At 41.5% G+C, this 19390-nt stretch overlaps 1 protein-coding gene across 1 annotated transcript; it reads left to right on the top strand.

The window, feature by feature from the left end:
* The first annotated feature begins 3837 nt into the window (after positions 1-3837).
* LOC133031930 (uncharacterized) lies at positions 3838-5346 on the top strand. Its single transcript, XM_061105715.1, has 2 exons — positions 3838-4521; positions 4595-5346. The coding sequence occupies exons 1-2, from the start codon at positions 4054-4056 to the stop codon at positions 5288-5290; spliced, it is 1164 nt and encodes a 387-aa protein (XP_060961698.1). The 5' UTR covers positions 3838-4053; the 3' UTR covers positions 5291-5346.
* Positions 5347-19390: the final 14044 nt, after the last annotated feature.

Raw genomic sequence — 19390 nt, 5'->3', positions numbered from 1 at the left:
AATATAATGTTATTTATTAGTGTTGACTGGATTTTTAGTCAACCGACGCGGAGTCGTAATAAATGAGATTTAAACTAAAATCACAATAATAAATGCAATTAATAACACCAGAATTCACAATAAATGTAAATAAAAGACACCGAAATTTAAAGAGGTTCAGTCCTGGATGTCGGTAATAGCCTACTCCCCTTGAGTTTTATTGATCTGAGTTGCAAAAGTCAAGAACAGGCTCTTGATTGCAAAGAATGAGAAGTGTTTATTTTTCTAAGTGTTTCAGATTGCGGATCTCCTCTCCCAGGTCATGGGTGACCCCTTATGTTGACCGAGGTTTTCGGCAACTAATAAAATATGAATATGATAATGAGCTGTAAGAAAGCGAGATGAAGACTTTTTACGTGGTTGGGGCGTTAATGAGCCTTAGTCCACGAGCCACTGATATTTATGGATGTCTTTAATACAGATCTTACACTTGGGAGAATGTTTCTCTCTTTAATACAAAGAATGTTCTTGGTGAGTTTTTTCTCTGTTTGCTCTTAAGCAGCCAAGATTCTCCGACCCCATTAAATGAGCTTTGAGGGGGTATTTATAGTGTTTTAGTGGGGCAATCCCTAGAATTGTACTTACACATGTGTCTGTAAGTATCCATAAAGTTGGGCATTTCCGATGAATATACCATGGGTGATGCATGGTCAAATCCCTAGGTGCTGTAGGGTTTTTATGGAGAATGTCCTTTTTGTCTTATGATTGACGTGACTCTTCGCAGAGTAGCCGTCGCTAGACTTAAATGATCATTACTGTAGCGCTGCTGTTTGGGGGATGTGCCGTCAGACTTTATTGCGTGTACAGTCCCAACACGCTTCCTCCCATGCAGCATTAAATGCGACTTGATGTCTCGGGAGAGACCTGACACATCCCGGAGTGCCTTTGAGCTATGTTCGCTTCCGGGAGTACCTTGTACTCCGGGTGCATCTTCCGGGACCCATTTGAATAACGCTTCCTGGTGTCATACAAGGACTTAGCAGTTCTCTCTCAAGCATTTTGAGCCACGTGTCCCTTCCTGACTGGTCCACGTATATTGGGCGATTTTAGGAGCAACATTTACCCCCCAAGCCTTGTTTACTTAGTAAAAATAAACCAAGGCTTGTCCAAGTATCTCCAGTTGGCTCCTCGTTTCCCCCAGCTCGAGTCTCGAGCGCGTGGGGGGCACATTAAATGGTGTTATTTAATGCGACAATACGTTTGTTCGTAGGAATGTTTCCAGCCGCCTCCTCGGTCTTATGATAAGCCGTGGGGCGCGTGAAGGTGTGCCTAATAATGGCATTAAATGCAGCGATTCACTTTTGCAGAGGTCGATTCGTTTTACGCCCCATGATTGATGCGGCGCATTGATGGTGTCAGACGGATACTCAAACGTTTGCACCGCCTTAATGGCGGATTGATCTGGCCCGTTGATCTGTTGGGAATTCGAATCGCTTGCTTCCCTAACCGTACGATTGGTAGGTGAAGACGCCTGTTCCTCATGCATTTTTGCCTATAAAAGCCACCACCTTTCCTTCATTTTGGTTACTTTCCATTCCTTACCATTTTTGCTTGAATTTCTCAGAGAGAAAATTTCCTCAAAGTAGCACAAACCGCCTTAACACTTGAACATTTTCTGTAATCTTCTAGTGTTCGATTTCACCAGTGCTTCTCAACTCTAGCTCAATCATACCCAGTACCCCCGGTTCAACAATCAACTGTAAGTTCTTCGAATCTTTAGACTCTAGCAAGCTTACATTTATTTTGTTTGTTTTCTGGGTTCGTACTCAGAGATTTCTGGAGTGTGAGTGTTTGAGCTCTTTGAGTCCTGCTCTTACGTTTCACTGTATTAGTTGTAGTCGTACAGTTTTGTTTGAAGAAGGCCGTGTATCCTTCGTTTAGCATTTGCTTAGGGCATATGAAGACCTTTTCTTTTCCTTTTTGCAAAACCGCTTTTACTGTGATTTTACTGCACCCGACGCTTGTTCAGGGATTCTCTTTCGAGTTTCCCAGGTGACACGTGTCCGGAGGGGGCCTCTTTCCAGCGGTTAGGGGACCCCCACTCCCTTTTTTCTGGTTTAGGGTTTGATATGGGGCCTAACTGCTGGGTTTTTTCTTTTCGTTTTTCTCAGAGCATATCATGTCTGCTTCTGGCTCAAAGTCCTCGAAGAAGAAGGGGAAGAGTATTGCCACCCTGGAGGAGGTTTCTCTGGGACCTGTTGCCCAGGAAGGGTACAAGTCCCGCGCCACTGGCTGGGAGGCGGCCGAGCTTCGATCAACCCTGACCTGCCCTCACCAGCTGGAGAACATCATTAACGTGGCTGGAATCAAACCCTCTACCTCAGGGACTTTCCACCGGCCTCCTCGTGACTCGGAGACACCCAACCTCAACTATGATGGCTTCGGGGCTTGGAGTCAGACCCATCTGATGGCCGGCGCAATGCTCCCGCTCCAGGACTATTTTGTTGATTTTCTTGTTTTTGTCGGCCTTGCGCCATACCAACTTATTCCTCAAGCATACCGCCTGCTCTCAGGCTTATTTATTTTTTATGCCGCACGCGGCTGGGGGTCTCCCAGCCCGGCGGAGATTTTATATTTTTACGAACTTGTATCCGTCCCCAAGAAAGGGGACAAACTTAAGGACGGTTTTTATGGGTTCCGGATCCACCCTGCTAACGAAGGGGTGGTTCCGTATAATAGGCAGACTCATGTTAAGGAGTACCGCCACCGATTTTTCTTCTCCTCCGGTTTTAGGGCCGTGGACCATCCGGAGCTGCTCACGGAGTGGGTGCGGATCCCACCTTACCAGCGGACGCTCACCACTCAGGCGTTCCTTCGAAGGGCCCAAGCCTTCGCCTCTTACGACCATGCCGATCTTGACGTCGGGGGCTTGGTCACCACGGAGAATTGCAGAAAGGCCAAACTTATCCTTTCTCACCAATCCGTGGATGACTCCAACCTTTCCAAGGTTATCTGCCCTAACGTGAGGGCGCCAGTCGCGGAGAAGGCCTTCCGGGATGAGCTTATTGCTACGGCAGAGAAGAAGTACCAAGATTATCTCTACCGGAAGGCCCAGGAGAAGGCGTATTCCAGTGCCCAGGCTGCCTCTGGGAGAGGGCTCCGTGTGGGGAGCCCGGTGGTGCGAAGGAGCCAAGCTATCGGCGGGAAGTCCGAAGCTAAATTTTTTGATAAGATACTTCAAGAAGAGATTGGAGGTCCTTCCGCCGGAGGACCTCTTCGTCTTGAAGGTTCTTCTGAGAACCAGACTTCCCGGCCTCAGCCTTCAGTCCCCGAACCAAACTCGGGCGCTCCCGGTGCTAGCACTTCTGGTGCTGGTGGTAAGTCTCCTTTGATAATTCAATATGTCCCTTCTGTTGATGAATATACCAGTCGTAGGCCCATAGGGTTCGACGAGCGTCTCCGTAGGTTTAAGATGCCGTCGACCCGGTGGGGGGATCATTTGAAGGAGTTTTATTTTACAAACTTAGGAGATTACCTAGGTCGGTCCCGGATGGGCCCCGGCCCTCCGGAACCTATTCCCTTAGGTCCGTCGGCTTACATAGCGTCCAGCTGGTTTCGGCCCTCGGACAGTTACCTTGGAGATGATGCTGCCAGCATTAAGGTTCAGGACTTTGCTAGGGCCGAACTAGGGAGTCCAGGTAGGAGTAGTTTATTTGCTGCACCCCTTTGTAAGTAGTGTCTCACGGACTTTTAACACTTGCGTGTTTTTATGGAACAGGTACCTCCATGGATGCCATCTTGGAACGGCTGGCTGGGGTCCATACTCCGGTGGCTCCTCCGGCTTTCACTCCCTCTCCCCCGGCCCCTTCCTTGAAGGTTTCTTCCGGCGCTCCTCCCGAAACCATCGACTTGGTGGATGACGAGGAGGTGCTTCCGGGAGAAGGCCAGGGGAAAGGATGGGACTTCTCGGAGGAAGCCGCCGAGGGTGCTGGAGACCCTCAAGCTCTCCCAGTGGTAGCAGAGGAGGACGAGGAGGAGTCAGAAGTGGCTCTGATCCGCAAGCGCAAGGGCAAGATGATTGCCCAAGACGAGCCGAAGAGGCCTCGGAGGGCCGACACTCCCGCTCATGGCCTAGACGGCGGGGTGTCTCCAATGGAGGAAAATCCTGCTCCTCCTCGCATTGAGCTCACCCCGATTCCGGGGGATGAGGCGAGGCAGGAGCTTCGCATAGCCAAGCACAACTACGCTATGGATGAGTACTCCCGGGGATATGCCGATGTGGAGGCCCTTAGGAGGATCCTGCGGGCGGAGGTTGAGGCGAGCATTAACCATCCGGAATATCATGATCCGTGGAACCTCAACCTGGATCCTTTGGCAGACTGGTTCCGTCCCCTCCTAGGGCCCACTCTGGCTCCTTTTGCTGCGGAAATGACCGGTGAGTTCGCCTCTCAGCTTACACGCTGTGCGCCCAAGCGGTTTGCCACTTGTGCTTCTCTGAACTCTATCTTCCAAGTCCAGGACCTCAGCCATTCCCTCACAGTGGTAAGTACTTTTGGTGTTTGTATTTTGTTTTCTTCCTTTGAGGAATTTTTCCTTACATCCCCTTATGGCTCAGCTTGCAGCTGAGGCTGGTCGCCTCTCCAAGAACATCATAAGCCATGGCTTCGCTCTGTCCGATTTTGGGGACATGAACGACGTCAAGAAGGTCCTTCAAGACCTTACTGCGGAGAGGCAGATCTACCAGGAGGCCGCCGAGCGCCAGGAGGCTGCGGCCAAGGCTAAGGAAGAGAGGGCCAAGGCCAGGGAGGAGGAGGCCATCCGGAGGGAGGCTCAGGCGGAGGACATGATCCAGGCCGAGGCCCAGCGGAGAGGCAGGATGGAGGCCCATCATCAGGAGGAGCTGAGGGCTCAAACTGAGGCTGCCGAGAAGGCCAGGCGGGACCTTCGGGAGGCCAGGGAGGCTTTGGACGAAATGGCCGCCAAGGTGAAGTCTCTAGAGGAGACTCACCAGTCGGATATTGAATCCAAGGCCGCTCTGGCTGCGGAGTTGAAGGAGCTTCGGGACTATAAAGATCAGTCTATTAGGAAGGCCAAGAGGGCCGAGCTCCTTTCTCCCGTCTCCTGTGCCCGGTGCCCGAAGCGCTTTGATGATGGTGTCTACATGGCTTGGGCCACCAACGATCAGAGCATCAAGCTTTCTTTCTATCCCAAACCCGAGGACATGATTGCCAAATTTCGGGAGAAGAAGAAGAGACTTGATGCTGAGCTTGAGGCACGGATCGGACCTCGTCTTCCGCCACGGGCTGACTGAGCTGCCCTATTATTGACCCAGATTATACCCGTTCTTTTCATAACTCTTTTTTTTTTCTTTGTACATATTTGCTGCTGCCTTAGAATGTTTTACTTGCTGTGCAAATTTCTTTATTTAAAGGGGAGACAATTTAAGGCCTGTCCCCGGGCCATTTATATGTGTATGACCTAACCTTCGGGTTAGGATGTTTTATTATATATATTTTTTTTATATATATATGTGCGATCTTTTTTCCACACTTTATATATTTCAACCTGTCCTTTGGCTCAGGATTTCATACTTACGCCTTTTATTTTTTTTTTGCGCATGTTTATGACCTGCCCTTTGGGTCAGGATATTTTACTTAGCTTGACCTGCCCTTTGGGTCAGGATGTTTTACTTAGCTTGACCTGCCCTTTGGGTCAGGATATTTTACTTAGCTTGTTTTTGTTTGTCCGTGCGGTATACCCTAGTACCCCCCTGAGTGGCATAGAAACTTTGTTTTTAAGGCACTCAGTTTTATTTAATATAGAGGAGGCATACATTTGGACGGTACAAACCCTTTAAACAAAAGCTAAGTTTAATTCGCTACTGGTAGTATTTTCTGAGGTGATCGGCATTCCAGGCTCTTGGGACAGTAGTTCCGTCCATTCTTTTCAGTTTGTAAGTGCCAGAGCCGATTTCGTCCTCGATTTCATATGGTCCTTCCCAATTTGGTCCAAGTACCCCCACTCCGGGTTCTTGGGTGGCTGGGAAGACCCTTCTTAGGACCATGTCACCGATAGCGAATTTTCTGTTTTTAACCTTGGAGTTAAAATACTTGGTCACCTTCTTTTGATAAGCGGCCATCCGTATTTGGGACTCATCCCGGAGTTCTTCGACTTGATCCGCAGCTTCTTGGAGCGGGGCACGATTAGTGGCGGATCATAAGTCGTTCTCTGTGGGATGGGAATAATGTTTCCACCGGACCATTGCTTCACAACCGTATGCCATTGAGAACGGCGAGTGACCGGTTGTGGTTCCGGGGTCGTCCGTAGGCCCACAATACCCTTGGCAATTCTTCGGGCAGTTATTTTTACAAGCCGGCGGCTTCTTTTTCAAGGTGACCTTTAGGATTTTATTGACCGCCTCACTTTGGCCGTTTGTTTGAGGCCGGGCTACCGCGGAGAAGCTTTTCACTACTCCGTGTCGGTTGCAGAAGTCAGTAAATTCCTCGCAATCAAATTGCTTTCCATTGTCTGAGACTATTTTGTGAGGTAAGCCGTATCGACACACTATGTTTTTGACAACAAAGTCCAACGCCTTCTTAGCGGTTATTGTCTTCATAGGCTCAGCCTCTGTCCATTTGGTGAAGTAGTCTACTGCTACTATTGCGTACTTTACTCCTCCTTTTCCCGTAGGTAGAGACCGATGAGATCTATGCCCCGTACCGCGAAGGGCCGGGGGCTTGTCATCGCCGTGATCTCATTTGGAGGAGCTCTCGGTATGTTCGCGTACCTTTGGCACGAGTCACACTTTTGGACATAGTCTATACAATCTTTTTTCATTGTTGGCCAGAAGTATCCCTGCCTCAATATTTTCTTTGAGAGGCTGGGTCCTCCCGTATGATCTCCACAGAACCCTTCGTGGACCTCCAAGATGATTTGTCTAGCTTCGTGTCCGATACACACCTTAAATAAGGCATGCCGAGTCCTCTCCGTAGAGAATTTGGTCCATCATTACATAACGATGAGCCCGATACGAATCTTTCGAGACGGTGCCCTCTCTTGGGGCAACTCACTCCGTGGTTATGTATTTTATGATGGGGACCATCCAGCTGGGTTCTTGCCCAACCGTTTGTGTGGTCTCTTTTATTTTGATGCTTGGCTCTGCCAAGCGTTCCACGGGTACTACCCCCAGCTCTTCGATCTCACTATCCGAGGCTAGCTTAGCCAGACAGTCCGCATGAGCGTTCTTTTCTCGGGGGATTCTTTCTATTCTGTAGTCCGTGAACTCGTGGAGCGCTCCGGACTATTGTTACGTACGCGGCCATTCTTTCGCCGCGGGTTTGGTATTCTCCGGATACTTGGTTTACGACCAGCTGGGAATCACTGTAGATTTCCACCCTCTTGGCTCCCACAGCTTTAGCCAATTTTAGCCCTGCTATTAGGGCCTCATATTCGGCTTCATTGTTCGAAGCTGTGAAGTTGAATCGGAGTCTTTGCCTGGAGCCGCAACCCAGTGGGTGATATCATAGCTACTCCGGCCCCCGAACCGTTTTCGTTTGAAGCTCCATCCACAAATACTCTCCAAGTGGGGATGGGTGGCTCCGGAGTATTGGCTGTTGCCTCGGCTTCATTACATTCGGTGATGAAGTCTGCCAAGGCTTGGCCTTTTACAGAAATCCGGGGCACGTAGTGCAAGTCAAACTGACTCAGTTCCATTGCCCATTTGAGGAGTCTTCCGGAGGCTTCAGGTTTCTGGAGGACTTGCCGGAGTGGATGATTGGTCAAAACTCTGATTGGATGGGCTTGGAAGTATGGTCTCAGCTTCCGTGATGCCATCAGGAGGCAGAATACCAGTTTTTCGATGACCGGGTACCTCGTCTCGGCTCCTATCATGCGTTTACTAACATAGTACACGGGATGCTGGACCTTTTCTTCCTCCCGGACCAATGCAAGACTGACCGCATGTTCGGAGACCGCCAAGTAAAGGAACAAGTCTTCTCCAAGGACGGGCTTTGATAGGATAGGAGGTTTTGCCATATGGTCTTTTAACCTTTTGAATGCCTCCTCGCATTCGTCCGTCCATTCGAACTTTTGGCATTTCTTCAGTATGTTGAAGAAGGGTATGCACTTGTCCGTGGATCGTGAGATAAAACGGCTCAACGCGGCTACCTTTCCGGTCAAACTTTGCACGTCCTTATGTTTCCTGGGGGATGGCATGTCCAAGAGAGCTTGAATTTTCTCCGGGTTCGCCTCAATCCCTCTCTGGCTAACTATGAAGCCCAGGAATTTTCCTGATTTGACTCCGAAGGTACACTTCTTCGGATTGAGCTTCATGCCATATCTCCGGACGACTTCGAAACATTCTTCTAAGTCGTCTGCATGGCTATTGCATGCTTTGGATTTGACGAGCATGTCGTCTACATATACTTCCATGTTTCGTCCCAGGAGGCTTTTAAACATCCGGTTAACCATTCTTTGATAGGTTGCTCCGGCGTTTTTCAGTCCGAAAGGCATGACTAGGTAACAGTATACCCCCTTATCGGTCCTGAAGCTAGTGCACTCCTGGTCTGCCGTATGCATCTTTATTTGATTGTACCCAGCATAGGCATCCATGAAAGATAGCAGTTTAAATCCGGAGGTGGCGTCCACCATCTGGTCAATCCTGGGCAGCGGAAAGCAGTCCTTTGGGCAGGCTTTGTTTAGATCTGTGAAATCTATGCAAACCCGCCAAGTTCCGTTCGGCTTGGGCACCAGGACCGGATTGGCCAGCCATTCCGGATAGTATACGTCGCGGATCATGCTGTTGGACAAAAGTTTATCCACCTCTTTCTCTAAGGCCTCGGCTTTCGCCGAGTCGAGCGGGCGTCTCTTTTGTTGTATAGGGGGCATGTCCGGGTTGACGTTGAGGACATGCGTGATGACATGAGGGCTGATGCCGGTCATGTCCTCTTGGCGCCACGCAAAAACATCAATGGCGCCCTTCAGTGTTTTTATTATTTTATCCTTTTCCTCCGGATCTAGGCCTCTCCCTATCCGGAGTACTTTGGTGGAGTCGTCGTCGCACACTGGTATCTCTTCGACGTCCTCCATTGGTTCTACGACCCTTTCGGATCCTATACGAGGATCCAACTCGTCTTCTTCAGCCTTCTCTACTTCAAGGGGCCCCCGGACCATGAGTACTGGCAAATGGATGGCAACATTGTAACATTGCCTGGCCTCTCCTTGGTTCCCCCTTACCGTTCCGACTCCGGCTTCCTGGGTAGGAAATTTTAGGCATAGGTGTCGGATAGAAGTTATTGCACCGAAGTCGACGAGGGCCGGTCGGCCTAAGATTGCGTTGTAGGCTGTTGGACAGTCTACCACCACGAAGGTGCAATACTTAAACGTGCTCTGCGGAGTGTCCGGGCACAGGGTAACTGGGAGCCTGACTTTTCCCATCGGGATTAGAGTTGTCCCGTTAAACCCTGTGAGCTGCGATCCGCTAGGAGAGAGGTCCCGGTCGGTCAACCCTATCGCAGTGAAGGCCTCTTTGAAGAGCAAGTTCACGGAACTTCCATTATCAATCAGGACCCTGGCCACCACTTTATTTGCAATGGGGGTCTCTATGACCAGCGGGTCGTGATGAGGAAATCGCACCGTCTTGGCGTCTTCTTCCGTGAACGTTATGGGTTGGTCCATTAGCCGAGGCCTTTGAGCTGGGAGTTGAGTGACCTCCCACACTTCACTGTGCCTTGCGGCCTCGGCATATCTCTTTCGCTCCTTCCGAGTGTTTCCTCCGATATGGGGACCTCCGGAGATCATGGCTACCCGTCCATTAGGCCGAGGCGGTAGTCCGGGTATATGCTGGGTGTCACCTGCGGGAGCAGCTGGAGGCAATACTCCTGCTGTACCCCCTGGTGTCCCCGAAGGCATGCCCCCGGTCACCGGCCCCGGGTTAAGGTGGGGTAACCTATTTTTGATCCACTCATAGAGGTGGCCCAACCGGATCAGATTCTCAATCTCATCCTTGAGATTTTTACACTCGTTGGTGCTGTGACCGATGTCATTGTGATATTCGCACCTTTTGCTCGGATCTCTCCGAGAGCTGTCCCTGTACAGAGGCTGGGGTCTCCGGTAATGAGTATTCTGCCTTGTGGCAAAATAGACACGTTCCTGAGAGTCCGTGAGCTCTGTGTACTGGGTGTATTGGGGTGTGTACCCCTTCTTTTGGCGCTTCTCTCCCGTTCGGGTGCTGCCCTTGGAAGACCTCTTGCTTCTAGACCCTTGAGTGGGGCCTGTTAAGCTAGCGGTTGGGGCAGCCTGTGAAGGAGCCCGTCCATTCACCCCGGACGGATTGCCGTAATGGGAAGATGCCGGGGGCAGAGCTTGCCCTTAGTTGTACCCGGGGGTGGCAGAAAACTGTATGCCACTAACCGGAGGGGTCGCGGTCGGGACGGTGCAGAGGGCGATACTCCAGGCATGTATCCTGCCATCCCGGTTGGATAATAGCCTCCGTAAGCCACGATCTGGGCTTCTTCGAGGTTAATATATTTTTGGACTCGCTTCTGGAAGTCCTGAAGGCTAGCAGCGCCTTCTTCTTTGTAATTCGTTCCGAAGGGAGTCCCGGTACGGATTCTGCTTGGAGAAGCGCAAGCTGTTGTCCGTCGTCAACCTTCTTGGTCTTCGAGGCTTCCTCTCGGAACCTCTTGATGTAATTTTTCAAAGTCTCGGTGGGCAGTTGCTTGATGTTAGTCAAGGCACTAACTTCCAAATTGACCTTCCTAGCGGCGACAAATTGTCTCCGGAAGTTGGTTTGGAGTTTGTTCCAACATCCCACCGATCCTGGTTCTAGTTTCTTGAACCACTCCTCCGCCGAACCGCTCAGAGTGAGGGGGAAGCATAGGCACTTGGCGTCATTGCTGACCCGCATGACTGTCATGACTCGATTGAATCGTGACAGGTGATCACTGGGGTCGGAGTTCCCAGTATATGCCGCCATTTCGGGCATTTTGAAGTTTTTAGGGAGCTCCGCTTCCAGGATATGCTTGGCGCAGGGCTCCCGGTCCTCACTGTCCGAGTCGGAGTCATCTCCCTTCTGCCTCCGGGAGACTCGGGCAATATCTTTTCGAAGGCTGGCAAGCTCTGCCATAATCCCTTCGTTTACAGTACCCGAGGAGACTTCGGGTCTGTATCTTTTTTGATCAAGGTGATCCCGGAGGTCCCCTTGATTCCCATTGATTTGATTTCTCAAATCAACGGGTGGACATCTCTGTCCTCCTCTTCCTCTACCCCCCGGTTCCTGGTGCACGGAAACGCTCTTTCGGTCCCCTCGATCCTGAGGGCCAAGACTCCCTCTTCGGGGCTTGCCCCTCTGCGGACCTTTCCCTTTAGGGAAATCTGAGCGGACCTTGCGCGGATCCTGCGCCTTTTTCTTCCGACCAGGGGCAGAAGTAGGGTTTTTCGTTTGGTTTTCCTCAGCAGGGTGCCTTATAGGGCTAGGTTCCCTGGGCCTTTGCTGCTGGGAATTGGGCGACGACGTAGCTGGCTCCCCATCGAGTCCAGCGGCCACTGCCTTGGGATGCACGTGAATGCCAGCGGCCTCCATGGCTTTTTGCATGGCTAACATCACCTCGTGCATCTTTTGATTTTGCACTTTCTGAGCTTCGATCTCAGCTTCGTGATCGATGGCTTTTTGTCTGAGGAGCACCAGTTCTTGGTAGCTTCCATCATCGTAAGCGTATTCGTCAAGGTGTTCCTCATGGTTCTCATCTGGAACTTCTTCCTCGGACTCCTCTGCTGCCCTTGAGGCTACATCCTCTTCGTTGGGATCTTGAGCATCTTCTAGAGGGCGAGGGTGACGTGTAGCTCTTGTCTCCACCATTGTTGTGAAGTTAAATGCTTGTTGCGAAGCAGCTTTCCTCAGCTCTCAATGAAAGCACCAAAATGTTGACCGAGGTTTTCGGCAACTAATAAAATATGAATATGATAATGAGCTGTAAGAAAGCGAGATGAAGACTTTTTACGTGGTTGGGGCGTTAATGAGCCTTAGTCCACGAGCCACTGATATTTATGGATGTCTTTAATACAGATCTTACACTTGGGAGAATGTTTCTCTCTTTAATACAAAGAATGTTCTTGGTGAGTTTTTTCTCTGTTTGCTCTTAAGCAGCCAAGATTCTCCGACCCCATTAAATGAGCTTTGAGGGGGTATTTATAGTGTTTTAGTGGGGCAATCCCTAGAATTGTACTTACACATGTGTCTGTAAGTATCCATAAAGTTGGGCATTTCCGATGAATATACCATGGGTGATGCATGGTCAAATCCCTAGGTGCTGTAGGGTTTTTATGGAGAATGTCCTTTTTGTCTTATGATTGACGTGACTCTTCGCAGAGTAGCCGTCGCTAGACTTAAATGATCATTACTGTAGCGCTGCTGTTTGGGGGATGTGCCGTCAGACTTTATTGCGTGTACAGTCCCAACACGCTTCCTCCCATGCGGCATTAAATGCGACTTGATGTCTCGGGAGAGGCCTGACACATCCCGGAGAGCCTTTGAGCTATGTTCGCTTCCGGGAGTACCTTGTACTCCGGGTGCATCTTCCGGGACCCATTTGAATAACGCTTCCTGGTGTCATACAAGGACTTAGCAGTTCTCTCTCAAGCATTTTGAGCCACGTGTCCCTTCCTGACTGGTCCACGTATATTGGGCGATTTTAGGAGCAACACCTTATATAGGGGAGGGGGGTCGGTGCTTCTCGCTTCAGGAGACGCGACCAACGCGGAGCTATCTCAACCATCTCCTTGATTTTCGGAGGCGGTTGGAGTCTGATTTTTAGGATACTATCCCGCTATTTTTGTGGGTTGACAACTGTCTTTGAGCCTTTCGCAGGATTTGAACATTTGAAGGAGCCACTGATGACGAGGGTCCCTTATGGGTGTGACATGGTTGTAAACCACCTTTGAGGACTAAGCCCATACTTGGAGGTAACACTCCCGGGACCCTCGTTGGGGGGGATGACAGCCATCATAGTTAGGTGACCCCCCCAAGACCCAACTTGAGAGGAGGGTGACGACCACCATAGTTAGGTGACCCCCCCAAGACCCAACTTGAGAGGGGGGTGACGACCAACATAGTTAGGTGACCCCCCAAGACCCAACTTGAGAGGGGGTGACGACCACCATAGTTAGGTGACCCCCCAAGACCCAACTTGAGAGGGGAGTGACGACCACCATCGTTAGGTGACCCCCCCAAGACCCAACTTGAGAGGGGGGTGACGACCACCATCGTTAGGTGACCCCCCCAAGACCCAAGTTTTTAGTGGGGGAGAAGAACAACCACCCAAATTGAGAGGGCATCTCAACAGTCATGACTTTACACCTTCTTCATTAATTTAGTCCCGGTATTTTTGTGTCACGCGATGCTATTCTTGACACGTCATCGTCGTCAAAATTTGGGTAAGCAATTAGAAATTAATTTAAATATATAAATATTAATATTATTTGTTTTAGATTAATTTAACTTATATAAATTTTAAATTAATTTATATATTTATAAATATTAATAAATTATTTGTAACATTATTTTTTTATTGTTATTTTTAATATTAGGAGTATATTAAATTTTAATATTCTTAAACTTTACATTTATTTTTTTCAATTTTTTTTGAGAAATTATTTTTCTTAAATTTTCAAAACTTTAAATATTGTTTTTTAAATTAAAAAAAAATTAATAAAAGTTTTTTTTTTAATTTATAAATTTTAAAAATACACATAACGAAAATTAAAATTAAAAATACAGCTAAGTATATATATATATATGCAATACATATATTTTAAAAAAAAAAAAACTATATCAAATAATTTGAAGAAAATGAACTTCTACGATCATGATAAATTCGATCAGCTACGATAACAAAAAGAACTTTTAGTTGTAATTTCTTTTTGCAAGAAAAAAATATTTATTGTAAGTTTTGTGAATTATATTTTTAATCATATATACATTAGTAATAACATAAAAATGATGATAATTTAACACAAGTTTTTTCACTGAAATATATCAAAGAAAAAAAATGATACATGCATGGATAATAACTTAAAACTTAACGGTCAGTACCTACAATTTTTTTAGAAATATAACTTAAATATTATTAATATAAAATAAATTAAACTTAAATTTTGTAACCAGAAATTAAACTTAATATTATATACAACAAATTGCTCTTCTTATTTATAATATTTTGTCCTATTAATTAAGAGTCTTAATTGTCCTTATAAAATGTAAGTGTTTATATTAGAGGTGTACGTAAGTCGGTTTGGTCGGGTTATAGCATATTTTTACTAACTCAATATAAATATCGGGTTGCATATATTTAATTGTAACTTGCCAAATTAAAAATTAAAAAAAGTTCAACCTGTCCAATGATTTCGTCGGTTTAGTCGGGTTAACCCGTCCAAACCATTCTTCACTTTTTTTTTTTTATAATTATTATTGTTAGTTTCTAGTATTCATCAAATAATTAGATTTAAAAAATAAAAAGATATTTTATAATTCAATTTAAAAAATACTATACTATAGTTTAAATTAATTTTAATAACTTTAATATAAAATAAATATAATTGAGTAAATATAAAATAATTGAATAAAATAATTAAAAAAATATAATAATATGGTATAGATTTTAAACTTCAACTTTAATATCCTAACACAATAAAAATTATTAACTATAAAGTCTAAGTTTTAAGTTAAACACTAAAACGTCTAAACTTTAAATACAAAATAATTTAACTAATAAATGTAATTTACGTTATTAAAAAAAATGTAATTTATGTAATATATTATATATACTTTTTATTAAAAAATATAAAAGTCTGTTTAATTCGATTTATTTGAGTTAATTGAGCGGTTTAGAATAATTTATAAATCACCTAATATATTTATTGGCTGGTTTGAATTTTTATTGTATTATTTCAAATTGTATTTAATTATTCTCGATTTATTCAGTTTAGTTTGGACAATTTAATGAAATTGAGCAGTTTGTAAATTTGGTTGAAAACCCCTAATTTACTTACACACGACTCCAATTGATCTAATGCATGCATTTAATTACTTGATGGAAGAGCTGAAAAATATATAACTAATAACTACCTCTATATATATACGATCAAGATTAAAAAACGTCATAATTAAGTGGACGTTTCTGGATATTTATGTATTTATCTATATCTTTATATATATAATATATATGCTAGCTATATATGATCTGTATATATAGTTCTCAAAAAAAATAAATATATTATTTTGATATATCTTTGTCTCTTTTATAATTACTGTGCCACTTTCGGCTTATTATAAATTAATCCAAGTGGCCCTTCTACCTGGACCCTCATCAATTATTGCATTGTATATATCCTTTTAATTATTATCAAAATTTATCTCTGCAACACATTAAAGTTTGTATAAACAATAATTACAAGCAAATATAACTTAATTCTTTATTATTAGGAAAAGTAAAGGAAAAACTTTGTTGCAATTAATTAAAAGAGTGCGCACTGAAATTAATAATGACATGATCCATAATTTATTTTTCCCTCCAAAAATGATTGTCCCATTTTGTCCTTTTTCTTTATTAATATACATAAGAATAATATATACACCATCCTAGATATTGTGGATTTAAAAATCAAGCGCGGTATGGAACAATGAGTATTTTAATCATCAAACATTTTTCTTTAATTTGGTTTTTAATTAATTTCAAATTATTACTAATAACAGTATATTAACATTACTCTAACATAATATATTTCGATATGCACTGTGAACAAATAAAGCTTATTTAAGTTAAAAGTCTTACCATATAAGATTAAGACCATTTTTAATAGAAAATTTAAATTTTGTATTAAATTTGGCACAAAAAATAAATTTGTGTTATATTTATCTCACTATTTATAATTGTACTCAAATGCACAATATATAAAATAAAATAAAATAATTAATTAATTATACGGATAGTTATTTCATATTTTATAGAGAACATACAAAAAAAAATATATTATTTTTTATTCTTTCATTATTTAAATAATGGTACAATGGTAAATAAAAAATATGAAGTTTAGTAAAAGTAAATGAATTATTAAAATTAGTGGCATTATAAAAAGTATCATTTATTGTAAGTTAAATTTGGCACAATATTATATCTAGGGGTGTTCATCCGATCCAATCCGCACATTTTTGGTCAAACAACATCCAATCCGCACTAAGTGCGGATTTCATATTTTGGATCCAATCCGATCCGCATAAGAGTTTAAATCCAATCCAATCCAATCCGCAATGGTGCGGATTGGATCGGTTATTTTGGATCGGTTACTTTTTTAATAATAAATTATTTAATATTTCATAGAAAAAAAATTAAAAAAAGACTATTGTTTTTTAATCTCCAATACTAATCTATTTCCATCTCTATTTATATACAAATTAAACCAATATACATATATATCAATATATATATACTTATCTTTAGATTTACACTAAAATATATATGTATCTAATTACTAAATAAATAAGCTAGTATATATATATTTAAACTTTATGTGTATGTGTCTATATGAATAAGAATTATTTTTCTTGTGTTTTTTATTACAAAATAAATAAAATGCACCAACTCAATATATTACTAAAAAAGATTAAGAAATTAGAAGTTTGTGTCTTTTTTTAATTAATATATATTACATATTATAATTTTTAAAAAATATATATAATTAAGTGCGGATTGGATTGGATCGGTTACTTTTTGAGGTCAAACAACATCCAATCCGCACAAGTGCGGATTTTAGATTTTTCAATCCAATCCAATCCGCACAAGTGCGGATATCCGCATTTTGCGGATCGGATTGGATTGGATCGTGCGGATTGGATTGGATCGGATACTTTGTGAACACCCCTAATTATATCTGTGTTAAATTTAGTAAAATTTTTAGTATGTGCCAAATTTAATACATTTTTTAAAATATTATTGGAGCATAATTTTTTTTAAATGTGCTAAACTATAATAATAGACTATTTTTTCTGATACTCTGAGTCTGAGATGCTCTAACGTACCAAAATATACCCCACCAACAAAATAAAATGAAAAAAAAAACCAATAATTACATAGTTTACATTTTTAACAATATTTGTTTGTACTTATGGGAGTTAGGGAAAAAGCAGTTGCTGTTTTTCTGGGAAGATGAGAAGGAGAGATCAAATTAATTAATATATAAAAACATAAATAATAATAATAATAATAATAAGGTAAAGTTACGATGTCCCTACGTCGTTTTATGATGAACACGCTCAATTTCAGGATCTTCATATTTTGTAGTCTACATTAATTGTCACCAACTCTCTATATACATAATTTATTTATTATTTTATATCTTTTTTTAAGCCATAGAGTCATAATTGTATGTATCTTAATTTTTTATTTTTACCAAAAATGATATGAAATATATTTTTAGGATAAAGTTTATTATAAGAGTATAATGATAATGTTCAAAAAGTAGGATTCACCGTATAATATATGTGACATGTGAAGATCCCCAGCTTTTGCGGCTAGTGGCCTTTCTTGACCTCTATTTATAAAAATTCCTTTCACTTTCCTCCGTTTTTTTTTTTTTTTGTATGGGTCAAGAATCTTATATTATATTTATTTACACCCATCAAATTATATACAAATATATATTTAAATTTTAATACCCAAACCCAACAACCCCTCATTCACTAAATCACTTTCCCTATTGTTTTTTTCAAAAAAAAAAATCCATGTTTTATTTGTGAAACAAACACCTTTTGACTCGCAATTGCCACATACACACTAATTTTTTGTACAAGTTAACGTTGTCTTTCCAATGAGTCAATGATTACAATTATTTATATTTAGCTCTAAATGTATTACATTTGATAGATATAGTTCAACTTCTTAAACAACGTACGTACGTAAATTTTTCTTATCTTAGTCGTACTATTATTTTGTATTTTCCATTTTATATTTCAACCAACAATTTCATATGTAAGTTACACAATTTATAAAGACATTCTTTTAGATTTGTTAGAGCTTAAAATTAAAGGTTTCAAGAGTAAACTAAAGTTTACTTTATGTACTTAAATAATAATAATAACACTTAAAACAATGATATAAATTTATCTAATGTTCTAAAACAAATTGTGTGCCTTTAAATATATATATATGAACACTGGGTAATACCCATTGATGGGAACTAAAAAAAATTAATAAGGTAATAATTTAATAACTTTTTTATGGTAAGCTTCTAAAAATTATTTTTTAAAAAAAATATTTTTTTTTATAAAATTGGAAAATATAATAATTACAACTAATAATTTGAAAAAAAAATATAAATTATTTTTAAAAATTAATTAAAATTACTACTTTATTATTTTATTAAATTATGAGTTTATTAATAATTTATTATTGTAAAACTAAAAATCATTTACATGTATATTAATGTATTTTTTTTTATTAGAAGAATAGGAGCTTGATTGTGGAATCCAATTGTCTTAATATTATTCATATTCTTAAAAATAAAACGCTACAATACTTCTAAGTTCTTACTTAGGCTATCATTGTTAGAAAAATATTATTACCATCCAATGATTTTTTTTGATATTACCATGAATCATTCTCTTAGAATAACTAATGAGGTGTTGTTCATTATTTATATTTTTAGGATTGGAAGATGATAATCTTGTCTAGGGGTCAAATATAATTTTTTGTGATGAAATTCTTGTGTTGGCAATTGCCATTATTCAATAATGTTTATGACACTTTTTTCTTCCTTCATTTTTTTTGTTAAAATTTTCTTCATTGGTTTTGTATTTGTTCTTATAGATTTGGTAAGCTCAAGTATTTAAAAAAAAAAATAAAAACATGTAAATAATTGTTAATTATTATAAAATTAAAGATTTTAAGTTTAAAAAAAAATCTTATACATTTTATGTGTATTACAGTTTAAAGTTTAATTTTTTTTTTTATTTTCAGTAATGCAATTTAGAATTCTAGTATGAAGAAATTTTATAAAAAGATAAATATACACTTTTTTTCTTTTTAATTTTTAAAATGATTTTTATTAAAAAAAAATAGTTTGTTAATTTTTTTAGTGTGTTTTATTTTTTAAATAACAATTCTATTTATAAATTTTTTATTTCTATTAATAGTTTTATCTATTTTAGGAATATAGAGAATAACAAAATAGGAAATATTAATTTTTTAATATTTAATTAATGATTATAAATATCAACCATTAGATATTTGATCCAATAGTCAAGAATAAAATACTCATACATGGGTAATACCCATTAAGAGCATACCCATATATATGTATATATATTACATGTTATTAGAGTAATTTGCCGCATAAATATTTAAGTTTAACTTTCAATCAC

Source organism: Cannabis sativa, chromosome 1, assembly GCF_029168945.1.
Source record: "Cannabis sativa cultivar Pink pepper isolate KNU-18-1 chromosome 1, ASM2916894v1, whole genome shotgun sequence".
Lineage (NCBI taxonomy): Eukaryota > Viridiplantae > Streptophyta > Magnoliopsida > Rosales > Cannabaceae > Cannabis > Cannabis sativa.
Note: the sequence above shows the minus strand (reverse complement) of the source record. Positions and strands in the feature narration are given on the sequence as shown.